At 37.4% G+C, this 25,730-nt stretch overlaps 2 protein-coding genes across 3 annotated transcripts; both read right to left on the bottom strand.

Annotated features, from left to right (window-relative positions):
- Positions 1–422: 422 nt before the first annotated feature.
- Positions 423–4,336, bottom strand: LOC109504893 (uncharacterized). The gene is made up of 3 exons (XM_019846224.3): positions 3,413–4,336; positions 1,665–1,750; positions 423–1,306 (listed from the first exon to the last, which is right to left on the bottom strand). The coding sequence occupies exons 1-3, from the start codon at positions 3,458–3,460 to the stop codon at positions 1,207–1,209; spliced, it is 234 nt and encodes a 77-aa protein (XP_019701783.3). The 5' UTR covers positions 3,461–4,336; the 3' UTR covers positions 423–1,206.
- A 155-nt stretch (positions 4,337–4,491) lies between these two features.
- Positions 4,492–9,257, bottom strand: LOC140850766 (cell division topological specificity factor homolog, chloroplastic-like). 2 transcript variants are annotated; one of them, XM_073249352.1, is made up of 2 exons: positions 8,995–9,257; positions 4,492–5,248 (listed from the first exon to the last, which is right to left on the bottom strand). In XM_073249352.1, the coding sequence occupies exons 1-2, from the start codon at positions 9,082–9,084 to the stop codon at positions 4,652–4,654; spliced, it is 687 nt and encodes a 228-aa protein (XP_073105453.1). In that variant the 5' UTR covers positions 9,085–9,257; the 3' UTR covers positions 4,492–4,651. The 2 variants fall into 2 exon arrangements, with proteins under 2 accessions (XP_073105453.1, XP_073105452.1); XM_073249351.1 differs by having other exon boundaries at positions 4,492–5,254; positions 8,995–9,237.
- Positions 9,258–25,730: the final 16,473 nt, after the last annotated feature.

The raw sequence follows: 25,730 nt of genomic DNA, 5'->3' as shown, positions 1-25,730 counted from the left end.
CTATACGTGATATGAAGGCAAAACAGCATCTGGCTGCTAAACATATTACATGCTGTGGCAGATCCCTATTGCCAATAGCGTAAAGGAAGCTGACATCATCTGGAAAGAAGACTTATAATTGGGTTTTCAATCTATCAGATATTTGGAACTACCCAAACAGATATATATATATATCAACAGCTTGCCTGAACCTATGATCTTGCAATCATCTCATTCAATTCCACTTTTAAACATCTAGTGCAATTTTTAAGTAACATGTGATTGCCAGCATCATAGTAAAACAGCCTGAAATACTCAGGAAAGCAGACAGCTATTTGAGCTAGTCTATCAGACTGAATTTCTAGTACCTTTGTTTCCTACAATTTAAAAACTCCCAACATTTTCTTGGAAGCAGACTTCTATGCCTCATGGTACTAGATACTTGGCTTTACTTGAGATTCGACAAGTAAATAATTAACAGCAGCCATTTGGACTTGCGATTTTTCAAACCATTCATTTAGTTTCATTGGAAGATAATTAATTCAAAATTTGACATAATTTTCAGGAGAACTTGCGGTTACCCACATTGATTAGAGCATGACATGTTCAGCTCCAACCTTCTGTAAAGTTCAGAATCATCTACACGAGAAGTCTTTATTTGCGTTTGTAAAGAGAATTTTACAATTGTTTCAAAACTAACAACAACAACAATATATACAGGAAAAAAATGAAAAGGGAAAATGGAAAATGAAATTAGGACTACCTTTGCAGCTGAGGTGAAGAGGCTTGCTCTGGTGAAGATGGTAGAGAACCCCCACAGTATGTGCCATGTCTTTGCTCATATAGCCCACTTACTGGATTTTCCATCATTGGATAGATTACTTCTTTGGCACCCGATAGATGCACCAGATCCAAGGATCCAAACTCAAGTGGTTCAGTTGATGAATGATACCCAACACTGTGATCATATGAAAATGGGAGGAATTGCAGTCCTGGCTGGAATGACACCAAATCTACAGGTGGTGGATGCATGGCATATAGCATATTTGTTGAGCCATTTGATGAGTTTGTATATGCAAAGGAATTGTTGGGGAGTAAATGTGATGCAGCTGGCTCATGCCTGTGTGAATTCCATTGTCTGTCAGCACGATGTTCAGATGCAGCCAGTTGGTCAGGCCGTGATGTTGGCCTCTCTGCTTGGCTGCACACATGGCTTCAGCCAGCAGCTCATATTTTTGAGTTGATCCAGCTTCCTTCTATGCCGCCATGGTCACTATGGCCATAACTATAATTCCCTCCATGGTTCCTACTACTTGTTTGTTGATCTCTGAAAGAAACCACCAGTGCAAAGAGAAGGGCAAAGAGAATCAGTTCCATATCTTAGGCAATGCTCAATGGTACTCTAATCTTAAAATTATTCTGTTAACTCCTAAATGAAGTTTGCAGTGTCAAAAAGCATTGTTGGCATTACTGGAAAAATGGATGAAAGAAAGGTGGTAAACATTACTCAAATAGCAAAAAAAATCTAAACAATTTCATCAAAAATATATGGAACATATAAGAAATGCACAGTAGAACACAGCAACCTATAAAAAGTGTTCATCAATGCTTTATCTACTGTTCCTCATAATTTCAGCACACAACTGATTTCTTTCAATTTATTTTGTGCATTTCTATACGTGTACCTGCATGTTTCCTGGTTTGCAGAAGCCAGATCAAACCCATTTCTCAAATATGCATCCTCTAAATGCCTTTTCTCGTCCCAAAATACCTAGATGCATGAGACAGACATCTTCCAACAGTTTAGTATATGACCAAATATGACATATAAATTAATATAATAAAATTGATGGTACAATTTAGACAGAAGTATAGCCTTGATATTAAAAATATGACAATGATATATTGATATCTAAGCAAACCTAGAAACACTAATTATGCGCAGAGTTTTGGAGAGGTGAGACATTGGGAAGAAGAATTTCACAATTGGAATTTGTTGCAAGCACCATTTCCTAAAAGGTTAAAAGTTGCAACACACCCAACAGCATAACTCATATATTCAATGCTGAAACTTGAGACATAAAACACACAGGCTTCATTGGAATCACAAATTAATGTTCTTCAGAACATATACTGCCAGTGCAACAGCCATCATAAGAGAGGGAAGAAAATATTGCCCAAGGAACTTAATTTTTTGTGTTTAAACTAAGGGAAGCAAAAAAAAAAAATGCCATTGTTGCTACATATTTCTGATATACAAGTATTAAGAATTACCTACAAGAAAAACTAACCAAAGGAAAAAATATAACAGTCTAAACGGTGCCCTAGCTTGACAACTAACAAGTCAGCAGTCGAAACATCAAGCATCAAGGCACTGTACTTCAGTGCCTAGCAACCAGACATCCTTCCAGAGTACAAGACCTTGGACACGGGAAAGGCTGGCGCAATGTCCCACTTGACTAATTTAACAATTAAAAGAAAAAAGTCAACTAGAGTACCATCAAGAATTCTCATTAGAAGCATGAGAGAAGGTCATGGTGATGCTAATGCACCTTACCAGATTTGGCAGGTAGATCTCAGTATTAAGGATTCAGGTCCTAGTAGGATGTCCCGTAGGACATTGGGATGGATAACTATCCCATGTGTCGGAATAGGACTATCCTGCTAGTGTCCCAATGTTTCGATGGGGATATCTTAGAACATCCTCTGTCTTAAGTATCGGGATGGGATGGGATGGGACGGCGGCATGTCTCGTTTCATAGCCTTGCCCATTACCACCACAAAATGTTGGTGCTCCATCTCCCTCATGCTGGAAAACAAGAGAAGTCTTATCAGGACCTGGTTGGATAGGTACCACAGGAACCAGCCGAGGCCCATAACACATCATCTGTGTAACATTTACATTGGCAAAAAGTGGTCTGCAAGGGAGCATGTATAGTGGTGGCACCACAGCAGAATGGTAAATCAAAGGTCCATAAAAATTGGTTTCTTGGCAGAACCATCCATATAACAGGTTTGCAAATGGCTGGAAAAATCACTAGAGTTGACTGTTGCTTGCCATCAAAATGAAGCATCTGGGAATTTCTATTTTCAGGGTAAACCCTCTGGAGGATCCAGCATCGTGATCTTGGTCACCACCCTCTGTTCAGTTCTGCGATGCCAGAGCTCTAATCAACAGACTCAACCATGTCATGATGGTTCAAACTAAGGCCACCAGGACGGTAACATTGGGACAGAGCTGATGAAACAAGACCTTGAGGAAACTGCATACTGGATCCCCAGGAGGGTCCAATCAAAGACGCATTAGTGGGCAACATTCCTGCCAAATTTCTCTGGGCATATAACAGTGATGCTAATAAAGAAGATAAGATTAGAGGTAGATAAAGAGAAGCCAAATGCATTGGCAGCTCAACCTGTCCTTCAAGTTATGTACCTTGGATGATGCAATCATATTTACAGGATCCTTCTCCTCTTGCTGCATCTCCAATGCCTCAGATATAGAAGCAACTTGATGCCTGAAGCTACCGAATTCATGACTGATCTTGTGAAGTTTCTTAATAGGTTGCCAATGCTATAAGTCCACTTTTACCATTGCTTTGCGACCATTCATTTCATGTATCCTTGGACCATGCTTTGTTTTCAGGGAAAAAGGCAACTCTTTGATGCATTGTATGATGGTTCTCTATGGGCATGAAGAAGATCATTGGGCAAAAAATCCAAATAATAATTGAGGAGACTGGGTTGCCCTTTACCAGGCAATGGGGAAATCCTGAGCTCATAAAATCCCATATTGTAGATCTCTTAAAGCAAGTGTGGATGACGATGAGAGGGCTCCAAAAAGCTTCTACTTGATACATTAGTATTCACTCTGTTTTATTCAATGAGTACCTCAAACCACCTGATGTTCAGTACTTCAGCTTGTTTTATCCCAACAGGCAGCCAGTCAATCCTTCACCTCTTTGACCATATCCGATAAAAACTGCCCGGTGGATGCATAGAGGAGGTTTTCTGCATTGGAGAATCTGCTGCAACTTCATCGTGCAGTATTACAAACATGAATTTGTTGCTTCAGTATTGATAAGAATTTGGCTGAATAAAAGAAAGGTGAGAGTTGGGAGCAATATGCTCCAGAACAAATATTACTTCCACTTGACATCAATATATGTCAGATGTGCATTGAGCATCAGTGTCTCTAGCACATTATGCTGCAGAGTCTTCCACATACACCTCAGAAGCTTTTATAGAGTATGAAGATACAGATGGAATCTGTTGAAGCATATACTAAATTTTTATGCACTTAAGTCCGTTTATATGCATGCAAACATTGTGCAAATATGTCAATGCCAACATGGATACTATTCATGCGGATAGACATGTTACATCAGAGTTCCTTTTTCCAGTTCACATGTAAACATATGATTTGTCCAAATGTTGCATGGTATAACAATGTCTGCTGAACATTGGATCAATGAAGGGATAACCGTAGGCATTTCCAAATAAATCTCGAAGTCAGATCACAAATTTCAAAAATATATACAACCTGCAGGTTCCAAAAGAGTTCAAAAGGTTACAAGAAAATTCAAATAGCTAGATGAAGAACAATACCCCTAAGCATGATAATCTTTCTCCATGAAAGAAAAAAAGAAAGAAATAAATAAAGAAAGAAAACTGATTATTTCTCATTGGGAATAAAGAAATCAAACGTGACATCAACAGTTCCGGATGTCTCCCCAGTGTCTTTATATTCAACGCCTGTTATTTTCCCCCTGTAATCCTCCTCAGAATCTTGGTATTCAGGTTTCACTCGCCGGACAGGGACAGTCACAGAGTAAACCGTACCAAGGTCTGGATCTGTTGAGACATTTAGTTGGACTTTATCCTGAGAATCAATCTCAACAAATTCAGACAAGGCTTCAATGATATTCCGAACAATCTTTTTCCTTGCTTCATCACTGACTGCACATCTATCAGAGAATAAGATCATCTTAAGCCTCTGCTTTGCGATCCTTGCATTGGAATTTCTTCTTGCAGTTCTGGTGGGAAATAGAATCCTCCATGCCAAGCTCAAACGATCGAAGAAGTTCATGTTAATTGCATCAAGAAGAATTCCTTCAGCATCTTGAGTGATGGTTGTTGAGGAGAGTTTGTTTGCTCCAAATCCAAAGCATTGGTGACCATTGTGAGCTGTATTAGAAGTTGGGGTTTCCATATATGGCCATTTGGGTGTGATCTTAAGATCATTTGATCCTACATTGAGAAATCTGCCAAGCTGCACCTGCATGGTAACACTAATCACTTTAATGCAACAATGACTTTTATATTCTACAATAAGACAGGCAGACAAGTCAGAGATTCTTCACTCTTACAGTTACAACAATGGTGACAATCGTGCATTTTCTTAGTAGTATAGAAGTACAGTGAACAGAGAAAAACCAGTCAAGTAGAACCCAGAGAAGCAATCAATTTATTTATATTCTGTGCTATTAATGTCACGTTAAATCTTTAAAGTACACTTAAATTATGGATTGCATCAATGTATGATTTTCTATATCGATTTTTCTGGAAAACAGAGAATGGAATGCATGATTAAACTTAGCTACATATGCAGTAATGCAGTATTTTTTGCAAAAAATACTAATACAGTGAATTTTGTGTTCAACAAATAAACATGGACATGGAGTCATCTTGGGATTTTAAGATCGTGATCCTAAACAAAAAGGAAGAAAGGGAAAAGCAAATAAAGATAACTTAGTTAGTCACGAACAACTAGATCCAAGCTTGCTAAGCTCTGTACATATTCACAACTTATTTCTACAATAGCCTAGGTTAAAAAGTATATCGTCCCTTCTGGAAGTCATAGTTTGGATGGACACCAGAAGAAATTTTTAAATTAGGACTGTCTGAGGAGCAACTTGTTAGCAGGACATCTATCGAGGGAAACAGGTGGACAATTTTCACTTTTCCAATGCTCATAGGTCAATCAGTTCAGCACTTAATTTTTAGTATGTTAATCAGTTCTCCAACATGAGCATACTTAATAAGTTCACTCTTCCCTAATCAACATGAGCATACTTAATTTTTAACATGTTACTCAATAGGTGGACACCAGAAGCTTACTCAATCAGTTCACCCTTTCAATGCTCTTCTGGTGCCTTTTTAACAATCAGGCCACAGTAACAGGATAGTTACTCCATCGGCCAAAAACCTAAATTTTAGTATGTTAACCCTGATATTGAGTGTAAAATTCTTCTACATGTCACGATAGTGGGACACTGACACCTGACCAGTGAGAGACAACATCTGAACTCCAAGAGAGCTTCATGAGGTCTTGTCATACATGATCATCAAATCATTGAATGCCACAAAGCATTCATATGATAAAGCTTGTGAACTGGTTCAGTTTATATTTTCATTATCATCTAAATCGATAAAGCTTGTGAACTGGTTCAGTTTATATTTTCCTACATAGTTTCACCTAAATAGATTTTGAAAATATACTGATATATGCATCATGCACATATAGTTGATAGGTAAAGCAGCCAAGTAGAGCAACAACAAGCTGATGCAAGTGGCCAAGAAAGGCTTCATAGAAAAATTGATGCACATTGCTTCCGTACAGACTATAGATGAAATCAAATTGGAAGTCACACGCAAGTCATAGGTGAAAACCACAAATAGAAAACCATGTTTGCCTATTACATATCATGCTCACCCAACCATAGCGTCTGAAAAGCACATACCATACTGTTCCAGACTGCCAGACCATGGGATGCTGGTAAAGAAAGGCAAACTGTTGAATATACAAGCTTTTTTTTTTTTTAATGCTTTCAGTTCATTACGGGGATCTTTATTGACAATGATACATTTAAAGAATACATTTTTGTTAAAAAAAATTGGGCTGCTTTTTTTACTGCAATTTGGTAGTCTTATATGGAAAATCAAAGCAAACTTAAGGTAAAACTGAGTTGAAATAGTGGGGTAGAAAAACATAAAACTCTGGATGACTAAATCATCATGTTACTTTGATTCATTATCGTGATAGTTGATAGATTTAGCCCCCTAGATAACTACATTCTGACAGTCAAGCAGTTATTTATTGAATGTTCAATTGAGACTTTTCCTGTTTAAGGAGGCAACCGCATAACTTTTTCTTGTGCCTTTGTAGGTCCTACCAAATACAAATCTCATCAGACGTGTTTCAAATGAAAAAAGTAGCAAAGACAAGTATAAGATGGAGAGAATGAAAGGAAATGTCTCAGAGGTTTTCTTTTACTGGTACCAAAACACTTGCATATACAGTGCCAGCTAAATGAGAAAAGTTAACAATACTCATCAACATACACATCTTACAATCCGAGCAGGTGATTGAACAAGTGAAAGCTTATCCTAGAACAAAATGCTGCCCTGTGTTAAGACTCTTTGTGAGAACAATACGAAATCTGTTGTTGGACACATACTAGAGTGAGATTCTGTCTTTGATTTTCTTAAACTAAACAATGATCTAGTTAACAGGCAAGAAATGCATGTAACAGTTCCAAGAGCAGACCAATTTTGTGAATACATGGTAGCCTGTGATTCAACAAATGTTCTTCAATCTAACTGCTAAATCCAGAATGCTGCAAATGATTATCTGGAAACCAAGCCCAAGGTTTCTCAGATTTCTATAATTGACATTAGCATCACATCCAAAGGTTGTAAATCTTTTAAACTTTTTAACATGGTGTGCAGAAGAGGAAAGAACCAAAGAACGTTGCCCAAGATAAAAAGTTGCCATCATAACATTACATTTAGTAAAAGGAACCAAAAATAAGAAAAACATGAGAATAGGCTATTGGACATGGACTATCACCATAAGAGAAGTCACTTGAGATGGACTTTCAAACACCAGATGCTGAAGAAAATGAGTAGTTGGGTGAGGCTGTGGAAATGAAGGTTACAGCTGAGACAATGATGAAAGTGAGAATGGAAACAGACAGAGAATTTGGGGATGACGAAAATGGTGTGGATGTCAAGAATAATGACAACCATGCTAGGATAAAGAAACCCATTACCATTTATATGAGGTAGGTATTGCACAACAAGGTACAAAGGAAACCTAGAAGGTCAACCGGCGAGATAGAACTACTTATCTTGCATTTTTTTTTTTCTTGAGTGGATACTTATTTTGCAGGAGATCATGGAGTTGTGGTGTCATATAACTCATATACAGTTCTCACAAGACAGATTGAATGAGTGAACAAAAACTTCATGGCTCCAAATTAGACATACCAAAAATGCAAAACAGAATTCTTTCTGCCTTTTTCTCTTTGAGTCCAAAACCAGCTCCAATGCTGGAGCACTAGGACTGACTGAAAAGTGGTGGCTAAAATCAGGGTGATATGATGAATTTGATATAGTAAGACGGGTCTGGGGAGGGTCAAATATTCGCAGCCTCATCCATGAGGAGAACATAATTTTGTATTTCGAACTCACGATCTTTAGGTCACAATGGAGCAACTTTGCCACTGCGCCAAGAATCGCCCTCCAAGACACAAGCCAAATGATCTCGTAAAACAGGGTCGGATTCTTTTGAGAATGGATACATTCGATTCAGGGAAGCCTCTTTTCAGAAAAGGCCACCGCTGCTTCGTGACTTCGATAGAGCGATTCAAGTGGAGACTTCATTGGGAGGACAAAATAGGGTTTATAGTATGGGCATGTCGCCTAAAACATCACCAGAGTCCAATAGCAATAGTACCACAAATCACTGGAACGGCAAAAACACCTCAAATGTGCACCAACTGAAGCAATAACATGGGAGGAAATTTGATTTTGATCAATGAAACAAATTAAAAGAGGAAAAACGATCAAAATTGGATTTTTTTTTTTTTTATAGCTAAAATGACAAGGAATCACGAACTTGGTCATCAGAAAGGACGACCATGAAAAGGATCAAAGAATAAGTAAGGAAAAAAAAAGATTAAAGACGATTTTTTTTTTCTTGAGAAGAGATAGGAAGAAACGGACGAAACGGACCTTCGAGGAAGAGAGGACGGACCGCAAGGGATGCTTGGGATGATAAGAGGCGAAGGTCGCAAAGGCTTTCAGATCTCCAGAGATAGCCATGGCTTCTTCTCCTTTAATGAGCTCAAGCGATCACCCAGCTCTCTCCATCTTGCCCTATTTTTTCCCTGTGGATTTGGTACGGATCAACACTTGCTTTCAAGTGTTCCGCGTTTTTTCGGTGCCCCTCGCCCCGGTCTTGCGGTGAAGGGTATCATAGTCAATCGCAAATTCGCAATATATTTGGGAGTGTTTTATAGCCATGAGGAAAATGGGGAGAGTTTCTCATCTTGTTCTATTTTTCCATTCCTGAGGAGGCACGGGGTTTGGTTGCGTGGTTGCGCGAACAACCATCGTCAGTGGCAGTCTATCGATATTAAGTATGTGGCAGTGAGTTGTTTTTTTATTAAAATTAATCATATATATTAGGATTGAATATGAGGCAGATACGATCGGATTAAAAAAAAATTCATCCAATCAAATACAATTAAATTAAAAAAAAAATTAATTCACTATCGATCATTTATCATATATAAATTATTTAAAATCAAAATGAACGATTTGTAGCAGATTCGAATGGGTTGTATCAGTTTGAACTTCAATGTTGACCCAACGTGATTTTAAATCCAATATTAACCCACTTAAATTTATTTATTTTTTTATCAATTTAATATTAAAAAAATATAAATATTATAAAATATAAATTTTAAATTTATTTTTGAACTTGTACAACATAAAACAGAAAAGAAAAGATTTACTCATCAAAACTTCTACTTTAGAATTGTCTTAAATTAATGTGTTTTCATCAACAATTCAATATTAATATTTTCATGAATACAAATTGATGATGAGATATTTTTTAGAATAAAGTATTAAAATCTAAATGACGTCGTCTCAAAATAAAAATGAGTTTATGAAATACTACATCGGTTGGATTTGATTTCGTATGGATTAAACATGTAAGAATTAAATCCAACCGTAAATAACTGATTTTATATAAATCTCCACCCAATTCCACCCCATTTATGTCTTTCAACCGACCGAAATCGATGTTTATTGGATCGAATTGGATGGATTTGTTCGAGTTTCGATTATTTACTCAGCCTTAATATATATCATGAGACCAACAATGCTACTAATTAGATAGCCTCCTATACAGTAAAGTATATTGGAGAGATAGTGTAGACTAATGTTGGTGACCTTTGATCTTCAAGAATATTTTTCTCTGATCTTTTTGATTGTACTTATATTAGATTTTTATGAACAATCTGACCTATAGAAAAAAAAAGGCACAAGATTCTTATCACTAAAGAAAAGATACAAGAAATAGGATGATATTCTCCTAATTTTCAAGGTACTTGGAATGTTAGAGAAGAAATTTAAAGCCCTATTTTTATCAAGGGACTTAAGTTTTCAGCTTTATTTCTAGTTTGTTTCTAAGAAAACATAGCCTAAATCTTTTACATTTGAAAGAAAATGTTTTTGTTAAATAAAATAAATGAAAAAGTAGGTTATCTAGGGTAAGGTAATTATTTATACTATTCTTCCCAGAGGGGCGGAGTTTTGAAAATGAGAAAAATATCAGGATTTAATTGGATGTTATATGAATTGTTCTCAAAATAGTATAACAAACTGTAAAACAAAAACGATAGAACGTAGCATGTAGTTGACATATATTAGGGTGCCAATAGAAGTTCGGTATAGGGATTGGCCTATCTTAGTTAAATTTGTTTTTAAGTATATGATGCAGACTAGGGTAAAGTTTATACAAAGGGAGGTTTGATTAAGTTAGGCAAAGTTTTTGAGGGATTTATGTTTATTTATTTTAAAAATAGTGTTGGGTAAATGTCTGGTCAGGACACCATCTTCCAAGACCTTTTCAGTACCGCACGATGCAGCAGGAAGAAAAAAGAAATAAAATAAAACAATCAAAATACGTGGATCAGCTACAAGAGGGCTCGTCTCCATGGAGCATGCAAACTTTACTATGAAAAAAAAATTTTACAAGAGGAGATCTTATCCTCAACCCTCGTACATCCAATTTTTCTCTCACAGAAAGTTCCCCTCACAAAAACTCTTTCTCTTGAAAGACTCCCTGAACCCCTGAAGCCACCGGTGTCCGCTGTCCAGAAACCTCCATGAAGCTCCTTCTTCTCTCAGTCACACGGCTCTCTCTCTCTCTTCTTCTCAGGTTCCTCGTCTTCGTGTGAAGCCCGTCCGCCGCGTCTCGTGTCTCCTCTCTTATGAGGAGATAAAACCTCCTCTTCCGTGAGAAAACAAAAAACAGAACCACTCCTAGACCTATTCACGGGTACTCTCTACAGGAAAAACCAAACCACACCACTGTTTCAGAAGATCAGGGCCTTTTATAAGGCCTAAACCTTAATTAGATTAGGTTTAGAACTCTTAATCAAACCCAATTAAAGCCCCAAGCCGTTAAATCAACACTGCAAGCCTCTCGGACCGTCCGATCGCGCTTCGATCCATGGTATAGTGCCGTGGACCACGAGAAACAGCTGAAAAATATTTTTGCGGTCCATGCACCCAGCTGTGGACCTCCTGGTCCACGGTGGACCGAGAAAACCAGGCCCCAGTGGCGCCTGGGCCTGGGCCGGCCTGCACGCGCTGGCCGGGGCTGCGCTCGCATCGGGCGCCTGGGCCTGAGCCACACCCCATGCTTGGGCCACGCGCCCTGCACTGGGCAGTGCCCTGCACGCCTGGCCCATGCGCTGGCCGTGCCTGGGCCACATTCCACCACCTCGAGTTGCGTGCCAACTTCAAAAGCTCGTATCTTCTCCGTCCGAGCTTTGTTTTGGGTGATTTTGATCTCGTTGGACTTCATTTTTCATCGCGAACCTCACTGTGGGCTCAATATGGATCAAATCATGAGACATCAAATTCTAACAATCTCCATCTCGACTCGATATTCGACCTCCTCCTAACTCCGAGAGCTTCTGAATTTCCTCGCTCCCATGCCCTGGGGCAATCGCCTGCTGATCATGGATGGGCAAACATGGGAGTCGAGCCAGGCCATTTGATCCTATCTCCATCATATACTGTGCTCCTTCTGACCTGAGATCTGCTCGGGGCATCATCTTACGGCAACAGGAATCTCACCTTGTAACGTCGCCTCTTGTCCTCCCAAGTCTCCTGTCTCATGCCCGATCTATCTCCACCTAGAGCTCCACCTCGCTCTAAGCTCCACCTGACTTTCGAAGCTCCACCTCGCACTGGACTCCCTACCAGATAATAATGTCCTCTGCTCCTCTTCTTTCCCTCCAGCACAATCCTATCGCCGTGTAGCACCCTCAGGGTTTCTCCACCAGCTACCGTCCTGTAGCCTCTCGAATCCAGTCTGCTAAATGAGATAAGATTCCATCTGAAATCGGATATATATCGAACCTCCCCCAATCTTCTCACTGCACCATCATGTGTCCTCCAGCTGACCGTCTCGATGCCTCTGATCACATAGCTCGATCCATCTGATAGATATACAGTGCCCTCACTATTCTCCAGGAAGTCAAACTGCTCCTCTCTGCAACATACATAATGAGTGCATGCAGAATCTAATATCCACTGCTGGAAAGAAGTAGATACCTCATCAGATATCACTAGGACATTTCCATCTGAATTGTTACCGGCCGTCACTACAGTAGCTACTGTCTGATTTTTCAGTTGAAGGCAATCTCTGGCTAGATGCCCCAATTTTTCACACCGGTAACACCTGATTTTGCTCAAGTCTCTTCTGAACTTGGACCGCCTACATCGCGATCTCCTGTCGCTCCATCTACTGCCTCCTGCTCCTCCAAGAGCCACCAAAGCTGAGCTACGGCCACCTGAGTTCGAAGTTGGATTCTTCCTCCTGAGAACCTCGTTATGGAGTATCGCCGTGGTGACCTTGTCCATCTTGATGGTGCTCTTCTCCACTAGAAGAGCAGTCACCAAGGACTCATACGAAGGGAGAAGCGACGTCAGCAAAACCGGTGCCCTAGTCTTCTCCTTAACATTCTCACGAATGCTGAGAAGGTCGGTGAGGATTTTTTGAAAGTGGTTTAGATGCTCCTGTACGTTCTATCCGTCAGCCATCCGCAGCTGGTAAAACTGTCTCCAGAGAAAAAGAGTGTTGGTGAGAGACTTCGTCATATACAACTCCTTGAGCTTCGACCACAGCACCGTCGGAGAGGTCTCGCTCAGCACATGGATCACCACCTCATCTACTAGGTACATGTGGATGGTACTCACCGCTTGCATCTGTAGCCGTTTTCAATCCCGCATCTCCATGGTGGTCGGTTTCTCATCGCACAAGAGAGTATCGATCAACCTTTGTTGGATGAGCACGTCCTTCACCCTTACCTGCCACAAGGAGAAATTGCTTTTACCATCAAATTTATTGATCGCCATCTTGATTGTTCCTGTCTTCTCCATCTTCAGTCTTGCTCACCACTGCTGCAATCTGCATCCTTGTACCGTCTTACTCTGATACTACTTGTTGGGTGGATGTCTGGCCAAGACACCACCTCACAAGATCTTTTCAGTACCATACGATGTAGCAGGAAGAAAGAAGAAATAAAATAAAACAATCAAAATACGTGGATCAACCACAAGAGGGCTCGCCTCTACGGAGCATGCAAACTTCACTATGAAAAAAAAATTTATAAGAGGAGACTCACCCTCAATCCTCATACACCCAATTTCGCTCTCACAAAAAATTTTTCTCAGAAAAGTTCTCTCTCTTGGAAGACCTCCTTGAACTTTTGAAGTGATCGATGTCCGCTATCTAGAAGCCTCCCTGAAGCTCCTTCTTGTCTCAATCATACGGCTCTCTCTCTCTTCTTCTCGGGTTCCTCATCTTCGTGTGAAGCTCGTCCGCCGCATCCCGTGTCTCCTCTTCCGTGAGAAGACAAAACCTCCTCTTCCGTGAGAAAACAAAAAACAAAACCACCCTTGGACCTGTTCATGGGTACTCTCTGTGACAAAAACCAAACCACACCACTGTTTCAGAAGATCAGGGCCTTTTATAAGGCCTAAACCTTAATTAGATTAGATTTAGAACTCCTAATCAAATCCAATTAAAGCCCCAAGCTGTTAGATCAACACCGCAAGCCTCCCAGATCGTCCGATCATGCTCCGATCCATGATATAGTGCCATGGACCATGAGAAATAGTTGGGAAACGTTTCTGCGGTCCACGCGCCTAGCCGTGGACCTCCCGGTCCATGATGGATCGAGAAAATCAGGCCCTAGTGGCACCTGGGCCTGGCCGCACCCACGCTGGGCGCCTGGGCCCGGGCCGCACCCCTCGCGCCAGGCCGCACCCTGCACGCTGGCCACGCCTGGGCAATGTCCAGCCTCTTCGCCGGTCCACCGTCGGCCGCCGACGGTCCTCCACTATCTCGGATTGCATGCCAACTTCAAAAGCTCGTATCTCCTCCGTCCGAGCTCCATTTTGGGTGATCTTGATCTCGTTGGACTCTATTTTTCGTTACAAACTTTGCTATAGGCTCAATGTGGATCGAATCTCGAGATATCAAATCTTAATAAATGATGATCAATTGGCAACATAGTTAGCAGTATGCGAGTAGAATGAATGATGAGGGAAGCATAGATGGCTCTGAATTTTAGCCTTGTAGGTCAATCCTATTGGAAAAGTCTTCACCGGAGGGAAGTATTGAAATGGTAATTATATAGTAGTAGACCTAAATATAAAAGCACCGATATAGCTTGAAAGAGAAATTCTTTGTGTACCATGGGTGGTGCAGAACGTGCACACCACTCGCCGTGATTGGCTCACACATGGGGTCGAGGTGCGGCATGTGAAAATTTTTTTTTTCCTTTCGACCCCATGCGTGAGCCAATCATTGCGGGCAGTGCATGCAGTCCTGCACCGCCCACGGTGCACAAAGAATTTCACTAGCCTAAAATAGCCAATATCTCCGGCATATAGGCTGCTTGTCATGCATTATTTGTGATATATTTCATGTTAATACGTGCATGTAATTCATATTAACAATCCAATATAATTAGACCTTACTTCAAATCACCTTTTCTCATGATTCCAACCTGACCAACTCTGCCTCATACAACCCTAAAATTTGAAGAATGGAAGTTATATGAGCTGTGTTACCATTAGGCTAACCAATGCTAATTAGACTTAGCCTGCTATAGTTAATGTCTTTGCTATAAGTTACTTGTGGCAGATGATTCTTCCCCTTTTTTTTTTTTTAACCAACACAACCCCCCCCTCCAAATATAGGATTTTTTTTGTTTAATTTACTCGATGGAAAATATTATTTTAATTCTTAATTTGCCATGTTAGAAATCATATGTAGTCGCATGTCACAAAAGAGTAAAGAATAGATGATGTTGAGCTTCATATCACTCTTGATATGAGATTACGAGCCAGAGGTTACGGCAACCGCCGCATACTTATAGAAAACTCTTTTCATAAATATATAAGATATTCTAATATGATATCAAATGCATTACGATAGAAATAATTTAAATAACTAAATCTAAAGGTTGGTTATCATCAAATCCAACTAATAAATAAAATTTTAAAGTCTTACATCAATTAAAACTTAATTAATAATCCTAATCCTGTAAAAAGATAATAATAAAATTAGATCTAAATTATATCGATATCATCTCATATCCTATAGCTAGGGTTGAGCACGATCCAGTTTGGACCGGTTTCATGCTCAAACCTAAGCCGAACTAGTCCTAAATGGTTTGGTATTTCTAGAAATCAAATCGGATCAATAGAAGATTGAAATCAAACCAAACCAATTTATTTTTTTATTTTTTTTTGTGATTCATGAAGACTGGCTTACTTTTCACATAAAAGTACCATCAAAAAAATTTATCAAGTAAAATAATTTAAATTGACATAAGATATTGTAGCTCAACAAAATAAAATTCTTAAATAAATGCCATCATTAAGGATTAAGATAAAGATTTTCCACACATTACAACAAAAATAAACAATCCAGTAAGTAAGTCACTTAGAGTTTAAGACTAATCAACATAAAATTAAATTGATAAATGACACCATAAATAAACAGCACCATAAATTCAGAATTATTTTTTAATACATTAATACTCCAATATAAATAACATCCTAATCAAAATGCATCATTTTATTAAAGTCGATCCGGTTCGATTTGAGAAAGATTTTAGTTATTGACAAGCCTGAACTAATCTAAACTTATTTTTTATATGTTAAAAATCAATCAAACTAAACCAAATAAAATTTTAAACCAAACCAAACCTATGGTTTGATTCGATTTCACCGATTTGATTGGTTCAGATTCGATTTTTGCTCACCCCTATCTATAATTAAGTCAGAAATAGAATCATACTTATATCCTGTGGAGTGGGTTGGAATACCGCGCTATACCCTATAAAGTGGGCTTTATATCCTAAAGCATGGGTTAGAATACCATATTTAAATCTTGTTGAAAACATATGGTTGAAACCAGAACAATAAGCTTAATAATATCAAAGTGTCAATGCATAACCCTCAATCAGCAAAATACAGAACATAGTTAAATTGAAAGTCCAAATTCGATATGTTTCAAAAATTTTTTATAGAATAATATATATCCTATAATTCAATCACAATATGTATATATAATATCCAATTAGTAAACAATTATACTAATAGTCCAAGAAATATTACTTCAAAATATCCTATAATCCAATCAAAATATGCATATATGATATCAAATTAGTAAACAATTATACTAATAGTCTAAGAAATATTACTTCAAAATTTTATATTAATTTTTTATTCAAAACATAATTTCATAAAATTCATAAATTATATATGAATCATTAACAATTTATTTGATGCCAAAAATAATATGATATAAATGAAAATCTAGAAAAGACATGTCCAACTAATCTTAAAATCTTCCTTCGAAACCTAATATTCAAAGTTATATTTTTTATCAAAATTTAATCATGATTACTTAAAAATAAAAAAACTTTAGTTCTGACATCATTATAGGACTGACCATGTTAATCTAAGCAATCCAATTGATTAACTATAAATCAAAAGTTATATTAGAATGTAAGGATGCAATAAATAGTGAAATCTAGTGGTGCCCAATCTAGAATAAGGTGGGAACTGGCATGCAAACCCAACAACTATAGGTCAAGGCCTTTTCACAAGATCCATCAAGATCATTGAGGAGGGCTCTTTTCTAGATTTAACAAATCCTAGAGAGATAATAGAGAGAGAAACAACCTAGAGAAAAATTAGAGAAAAAAAAGTAAAGAGAGAAAGTGGAGGAGAGAGGAAAGAGAAAAAGAAGAGAGAGAAACTATCTTTTCTTGTTTTCTTTTATTTTTTTTTCTTCTCTCTCTCTTTATTGTATAGATAGACAACCTAAAAAGGAGGATGAATTGGATTTTTCAAAATTTAAAACTTTTACAACTGAAAACTAAACTATGCAATTGAAGGTGTAACACAAGCAATGAAGTAAAGGTTAAATTATGTAAAATGCAAAGATGAGTAATATGAAAGCAATAAAGACACACACAAATACAACCTTTTTTAGTGGTTCGGTGCCACACTCAATACCTACATCCATTCTTTAAGCGTGCTCTTGAGAATTTCACTATAATCTCTCCAAGATTACAGTAAAATTTTTTTTGGACTCACAACCCAAAATTTAGTTAATTTTCTCAGTGAAAATTAACCAAAATAATTTCACAAAGTCTCTCCTAAGCTTTCACAAAGATATAATTTGATGCAAGACTTGGATTGGCCTTTCTGCCAAGTTTCAATTCTAATTAAAATTTGTTACAGTAGAATATAAAAAAGAAAATATGAACACTATGAGAAAGCTACTAAAGAGCAAAACAAAAGGTCATTGAAGCTCATGAAGAAGTTGCTAAGAAAGCTTGACAATTAAAGCTCTTTTCTTCTTTTTGAAACCCTCTAAAATCTCAAGAGATTGGTGGATGGAAATTGATTGCACTCTCTTGAATGAACTCTCAAAGAATCTTGAATTTTCTCTTTGTTTTCTTCTTTCTTTCTCTTTCTCTCACTTCATCAATGAGTTTAATTAGCATTTAAGGCTCTTAGAAGGTTCAAAAATGACTTTTTGCCTGTTGGAAGCTAGAAGTAGCCATTGAAGAGCTTTTACATGTTTCTGCAAATTTTATAAAATTAGCAGTTAGAGTTGTCAGGCAGTCGAGTCAACTCAGATCAACTTGGATTAACTCAAACTAGATTTGGAACCGATTTGAGATAACTTAGAGTTGACTTAATGTCTAGGTTGAGAAATATAGCTCTCTATTATCTGAGAAAATAGACTCAACAAACTAAGGGTTGACTCGAGCTTCAAGCTAAAAAATATAGCTTTTTGTCTTGTCTAAAAGAGTCAACATGAGGATCTTTGGGGTCGACTCATAGAACTATGCTACTTGAGTTTTACATACTAGAGTGGTCTTGTTGAAATTGGGAGTTGACTCTTGGCTTCCACCATCTTATTTCTCATAACGTAGCTTCCCAAAACTTGCTTTCTTTAGTTTCCAACTTTGTAATGGCTTGAACCTTCTTGAAAATGATTTTAGCTCCTAAAATTTTCTCAACATACACTTCAACAAACTATTAGTACACTCATATACTCCAATATTTGTATTTATAAAAATCATTTCCTACGTCAACATGCTCTCCTTGTCTCCTACTATTTGTTCCATGGTGAAACGGGGATTCCTAAATCACTCCAAAATAAGTGAATCTCTCCCTAGTGGTGATTTTGGCTGGTGATGCAGGCCACGATAGTGCAATTAGGGGTCCCCAATCAGTGGTCAATGGCATCAATTGGTATCAAAAGATCAATTAAAACTATGAAAAATTGGAGAAAAATCAAATGCCCGATTTTCAAAAAAAAATTTGGTGATAGCCGACTAGAGTCCCAATATCTATGAACTGAGGATGTGGAGGAGGATTTGAATATTTTTTCATCTTATTTTCGATGAGCTATGGCCACAATTTTGGTGGGCACAGTGATGGACTTCCGAGAAGTAGAAGAAGAGAAAAGAAGAAAAACTTTGGTAATCTATGGTAAGCTTTGAATTCTCTAATGAAGGGTGGAAAGGGTAGGTTGGGGGTCCTTAAATAGAATGGAGGAAAGACCCAAATCCCTCTCAGCATTAACTGCCTTTTGGAGAAATCGAGAAGAAGACTCCCATCAATTTTAATTAATGTGAAAGAATTTTCTTTTCTTTTTCTTTTTCTTCTTTTCTTTTTTTTTTTTGCTTTAATGGTTTGGAAAGTTTTAAAAAGTTTTGTTACTTGGTTTAAATTTTCAAGAACACTTGCCTAAAAGATATAGACTAAAAGATATCTGAAATTTTATGTGACAAATAATCCATGCATGTACTCTTTTTCTAAGGGAAAATAAATATAAGTATTCAAATCAAAAACAACTAAAAATGCGGCATTACATAGATGTAGTTATTAGATCTAAGTCTACAATTCTAGTATAACCCAAGGCTTGAGGGGCATCAAGATCGTCTAAAGAGTATGTATAATTTAATTTAGGTAAAAAAAGGATTTCCTTGACCTGCTGAGCATGAATCCCTTGAAATAATAGAAGTAAAAATGTTAAGAATTTTCAAAAATGGGGTTCTAAGTTTTTTACCACCATGAAACATGTCCTCCATCTATGATAATGAAGTCCATACTCTTTTAGTCAAAAAGGGTTAGAATTTTTCTAAATAGTCATAACTAGTAAAAATAATTATGAAAAAGCTAAAATCCTAATGAAACTAGTTCTTGACTTCTACATTAATTTTATTTTTTATTTCATTGTCTAATTCCATCTATATTACAAGACATGTCTGCTCAAATTTTTCACTTTGACTATCCTTTTGAGGCCTAAACATTATCATAGTCTCATTTTCCCACGACAAGAGTGTGAGAGAACGGACTTGCCTCTTTACAAAATGTTTATAGTGACCACCACAATAAGGCTCACACCATTAATGAGGAAGTGTGGAAGGTTAAAGGCCACTTGATTTTTTTGCTTAACAACTGGGAAGGGAAAAGGAGAATCTTTGAATGTAAAGTTTCTGTGAAATATTTTATTTTTGTAATATCTATTATTTTCTAAGTATTACATTATCATAGAAAAATTTATTCTTGATCTGACAAAAAAGCACAGGCTTTATTTACTGAGCTGGTGTAGCTCCTACTTCTTTATTTTTTTTATTTTATAGAGAAATAAGATTAAAAATAACGAAGGATCTAGGCTTGGGGGTTTGCATAGCAAGCTTAGGAGTTTTATAGTAGAAACTTAGTTTATTAGATGATCATGGGCTTATAGTTAATTATTTATAAATTTTAATATATGGATTTGGTATATGATTTTGGATTTAGATGCTCTAGATCAATCTTGATTTATCTGCTTGATGAGTGATAGAATTGAATCTTTTTTATATTTTATTTGTGATAAATTTTAACTGATTATAATTGATAGGCTTCATATTATCATGGACTGTACACCTCGGTAGCATGAAAACGTGTTATATTACGGATTTGGGGTATGATATTTTATGATATTAGAGTAATAAATTCGATCATGGATAGAAAATTAGGCTGAGATTTACGATTTGTAGGGTTAACAAAAAGTGATTTAGAGTACTGAGTTTTAGTTAAGCACGGGTTTAGATTAGAATTGCATAGTAAAAGTATGGTAAAGATAATTTGAAGACTAAGTATTCTCACTTATTTGAGAATGAAGATTCTTAGTTTTCAGGATGAAACTCTTTTAAGAGAAGTAGAATGAGACAACCCAATCAGCAGAAAAAAAAAAGATATGATGAAGAAGACTCCTGTTACTTTCTTCACTCGAGCCAAGGAGAGTAGCTCAAGCTCAGAAATAAAGGGCAATTGATATGGTTGGATTTGATACCTACTAAAATCACACCTATCAACTCGATCAACCTATGGTTTAGTAACATATGAAGTATATAATTAATGACTGAGCAAACCTCCAATTGAATGGTGAGGGCGGTTACAACTTAGTGCGATCTCAGGACACTAGATAAAGAAGGATTTAACCTTCTAGGGTGGCCAATAAGAAAAGAGTATAACAATGCTTTTAAAGATCATGCAACTAGATCATGATGGACTCTCACCCTCCTCTTCACATAAACCAAGCCAAGAGACCCCAAGTAAAAGAACTTCACCTTGCTCTTAACTCATTGCTTGTATTCTTAGATCTCCTCTGTGGCATCAAAATTTTGCCTAACCAACATATCAAAAAAATCCCCCATCAGAGTAGATCCAGCAACCTTCAATAGTTCTTTTGTTTTGTAGGTCGAATCTACTGCTAAGTAGACTAGTTTTATTTGAACCAATCAATCTTCATTTGCCAAATCACCGAACTTCATGTTGAATTTTGGATGGCGAGAGCTCGAATTGTTGTAATGTATTAAATGGGCATAATGCTGATTAATCCTCTTGTGTGGCATAGTTTTGATTTTTAGGTTGGATTTCAAAGTCATTTTTTTCCCATAACTATATAGTATTATACATAAAAAAAAGAAAAAAAATATAAAGACACCCTTTCAAGTTTGGATTATTTATACTTAGGCCCTGAAAGTTTAAAAAGTGTCAATTAGTCATCAAAATTTTAAATATATTGTAATATAGCCCAACTATCTACTTAGATCCTAACATTGTTAATAGAATTGGATAAACACTATAAGAAAAATGAGTATTAGCAACGGCAAATTTGCTGGTACTAATAAATATTTTTACCGATGGTAATTAGCAATAGTGATTTTACTGTCACTAATAAAAAAGTTTTTTCAAGATTATTAGAGATGGATTCTTAATTATTAGCGATGGCACTTCCTCATCGCTAATAAAAAATATTTTTAATATTATTAGCCGTCAGAAAAAAAATTTTATTTATTAAAATTATTAGCAATGGTGGAAAAATATTAGCGATGGCACTATTAGCGATGGCATGTCCATCGTAAAAAATAAAAAAATTTATTTATTATAATTATTAAAGATGGTGCAAAAAATATTAGAGACGACAAATGCTATCACTAATAATCATTAGCGACGGAACATCCATCGTAAAAAGAAAAAAAAATTATTTTTCTCTAAATATGGTTTAATTTTGAAATTTAAAATCCATATTCACTGTTCATTATCTAAATAATTATTGTTAGAATATCATCACAAAAGATCACCTCGATCTGATAGCCCTTGATATGTCGATCATTAAAATTTGATTTCAATGATCACGAATGACCGCATGATGATCTGATAGATAAAGATCATCGATAAATTCAAAAATTTACAATGATGATCTTGATAATATTTATAGCATACTATCAAAATTTTACTTCAATCAGACATCATTATGATGATTAATTTAGTATGGAATGATTTGGATCATTAAATAAAAATCGAGTGATCAAAAAGCCAAACATCATCCATTATAATATAATTTTTTAGATAAATGATCTTTACTACTACTTTGATTATTTATATGGTGATGATCATAAAATTCAAACCGTGTATATATAAACAATCCAAAATTATATCTCTTGATACTTATTCTTAAAATCCTTAAGTAATTATACTTGTGCTTTTGTAAGATCTGCATAACGTGGATGGTTCATATATGTGCAGTTTGAATTTTATGATCATCACCATACAAATGATTAAAATAATAGTAAAGATCACTTATATAAAAAATTACCTTAATCATATGCTATTTGGCCTTTTGATCACTCATTTTTTATTTAACAATCGAAATCATCTCGTGCTAAATTGACCATGATAGTGATGTCCAATTTAAATAAAATTTTGATAGTTGCTACAAATATCACCAAAATCATCATGATAAATTTTTAGATCCATCGATATTTTTTATCTATCAGATCATCATACGATCATTTGTGACCGTCGAAATCAAATTTCATTGATCGATATAGCTAGGGCTATCAGATTGAGATAATTTTTTGTGACGATACTCTAATGATAATTATTTAGATAATGAATGGTGAAGATGAACTTTAAATTTCAAAATTATATCATATTCAGATGATTTTTTAAGAATAGAGTCATAGTTATTAGTGACAGATTTTAGAGACGGCAAATATGCCGTCGCTAATATTTTTATTGACGGCATTAGCGATGGTATGTTTGCCATCGCTAATAGTCTGCCATATAAACCACCATAGAAAAAAAATATTTCGCTCACCCGCTCATTCTCTCACGTTCCCATCCCTCATCCTCCTCTCGCCGACGCCCTCACCCTGCAACCCCCCTTTCCTCCTGTCTCTCTGGCATCCCGCGGTCGCTCTGACACCATTGGCCTCATCCCCACACTGACTCGACCCCAAGCTAGCCCTGTGACCCCTGCCTCGGTCGGCCCCATGGCCCCGACCCAACCCTGAGTCGACCTCGCCGGCCCCGTAGCCACTGCCCGGCCCCACGGCCCCTATCCTGCCGCCCCCAGCCCGTGACCTCACCCCGTCGGCCCTCGAGCCCCTACCCCACCCCTGATGTCCCCGACATGAACTCACGATCGCCCTAAGCCCCCGTCTGTAGGATCCCGAGCTCCTCGACTGCCTCCTGCCTCCTCGAGTCGCGGTCGCCTCCCTGAGCCCCCGACTCACCTCCTCCTAGCTGCCTTCGATCCCCTCTTTCCCCCGCCACTGAATCCGACTTCCTCGAGCTGCCAAATGCCTCCCCAAGCCCCGAGCCCCCGGCTCGCCTCCCCTCGGCCGCCTCCTTGAGCCCCGAGCCCCCGATCCCCCTCCTCACGGCTACCTCCCCGAACCCCCATCTATCGGATCCTAAGCCCCTTGGTTGCCTCTTACCTCCTTAAGCCCTAGCCGCCTCCCCAAGCCCCCAGCCCACCTCCCTCCGATCGGATCATCGATTATCAGTATGTAATGGTTTAATCTTTTGGATCTTTATTTCTGGTGGTTTCTTGATATTTTGTTTGGTGATTTTTTATTATCCAAGTGTTAACATATAGAGTGAAGAATTATAGTGATAATATGGTTGGATTACAGTCAAAAGAGTTATTGGGTAATTCCATACTACCCATTTAGTCAAAGAAACCTGCAATGCTTTATTTTTCAATGACAGATCTGAGCCTTCTTCTTTTCCTCCTTCCCTTATTTACTTTGTTGTTCTTTGATTTAAGTACTATTTTTAATTTTTAATTTTATTTTTTTTTTAAATTTCTACTCTTAGTTTTTGGACTGGGCTCGGGTAGGGGTGAGGGGCTCAGGGAAGCGGTCGGGGTTCGAGGAGGCTACGATAACTGCCTACGTGAGATGTGCCTAAAGAGTCTAGAGAGAGATTGATGGAGGTGATACATTTCTATTCTTGTTGTTGTAGTTGTAGGATAAGCTTAGATGATTTGTTACATTACAGATAACCGCTTGCAGCAGTCTCATGGTTAAAGGTGTAGAGGAACTTGCAATGCTTTATTTTTCAATGGCAGATCTGAGTCATCTTCTTTTCTTCTTTCCTTTGTTTACTTTATTGTTCTCTGATTTAAGTACTATTTTTAAGTTTTTATTTTATTTTTTTAAAAAAATTTTACTCCTAGTTTTCGGATTGGGCTCGGATAGGGATAGGGGGCTCGAGGAGACGATTGGAGGCTCAGGGAGGCTATGGTGACTGCCTGTGTGAGATGTGCCGAAAGAGTCTAAAGAGAGATCAATGGAGGTGATGCATTTCTATTCTTGTTGCTGTAGTTGCAAGGCAAGCTTGGATAGTTTGTTACATTGCAGACAACCACTTGCAGCCACCTCATGATTAAAGGTGCAGAGGAACTTGTAATGCTTTATTTTCAATGATAGATCTGAGCCTTCTTTTTTTCCTCTCTCTCTTATTTATTTTGTTGGTCTCTGATTTAAGTACTGTTTTTAAGTTTTTATTTTATTTTTTAACTACAACAAGCTCATTTCTAACCATGATTCCAAACTCTTTTGCATACTTATGATGGTACAGTGGAAGCACAGATTTCAAAAATTTTACTATAAAATCCTAACCATCAAATCCTAATCCAAAACCTCCTTAATGATTAACAATCATATACATAAATATGTATAACATTATGGAAGGTATAGAAAAATATCTGAATCGCTATATCCAAATTTCGACAGAGCTTCCACCAAGCGTCCAAGTGTTCGTCCTCCAACAGTGATCCACACATACTTTCACTCCTTAACTTGGTTCCTCTCACTAAATTCTTTCCCAAAGAATTTTTTCGAACAGCACAACCCCTAGGCCTCTCCTTCCTTCCTCCTAGCCTTTTCTTTCCCTACCTTCCTTGTCTTCCTTAATTCTCTTCTTAGGCCTTTATCCTTAAATCGGACTTGTTCTTACTATTTTGAACTTATCCCAATAAGAGAAGGAAGAGACTAATTAGACAATAGGAAGAACTTATGTAAGAAAGAAGAGATAGGATTCTTGGATTTATTAGAACCTCGGTGTGCATCTCCTTTTATAGTTGGAGACCGGATGCATACTGCACTATCTCATGGCCCATCCAATGGATGGCTCACACCCCATCACAATATCTCATGCCCCTCTTTTTAATCTCACACCCATCTGAAACCTTTGTGACACATGGAAGCATTAGGAATTAAATCTGAGAGTCGCTTCGCACAGAAGGACTCTTCAAAAAATAATTCTCTGATGTTTCTCTG

Source organism: Elaeis guineensis, chromosome 15 (genome assembly GCF_000442705.2).
Source record: "Elaeis guineensis isolate ETL-2024a chromosome 15, EG11, whole genome shotgun sequence".
In the NCBI taxonomy this organism is placed as follows: domain Eukaryota; kingdom Viridiplantae; phylum Streptophyta; class Magnoliopsida; order Arecales; family Arecaceae; genus Elaeis; species Elaeis guineensis.
Note: the sequence above shows the minus strand (reverse complement) of the source record. Positions and strands in the feature narration are given on the sequence as shown.

What these genes read in the sequence shown, in the direction of transcription:
- LOC109504893 (XM_019846224.3), bottom strand. Translation starts at nt 3,460, where the DNA reads ATGCAGCAAGAGGAGAAGGATCCTGTAAATATGATTGCATCATCCAAG. An exon ending in ATATGATTGCATCATCCAAG is followed by an intron (nt 1,751 to 3,412) that starts GTACATAACTTG and finishes TCATGCATCTAG; the next exon opens with GTATTTTGGGACGAGAAAAG. An exon ending in GCAAACCAGGAAACATGCAG is followed by an intron (nt 1,307 to 1,664) that starts GTACACGTATAG and finishes GGTTTCTTTCAG; the next exon opens with AGATCAACAAACAAGTAGTA.
- LOC140850766 (XM_073249351.1), bottom strand. Translation starts at nt 9,084, where the DNA reads ATGGCTATCTCTGGAGATCTGAAAGCCTTTGCGACCTTCGCCTCTTAT. An exon ending in CCGTCCTCTCTTCCTCGAAG is followed by an intron (nt 5,255 to 8,994) that starts GTCCGTTTCGTC and finishes GTTACCATGCAG; the next exon opens with GTGCAGCTTGGCAGATTTCT.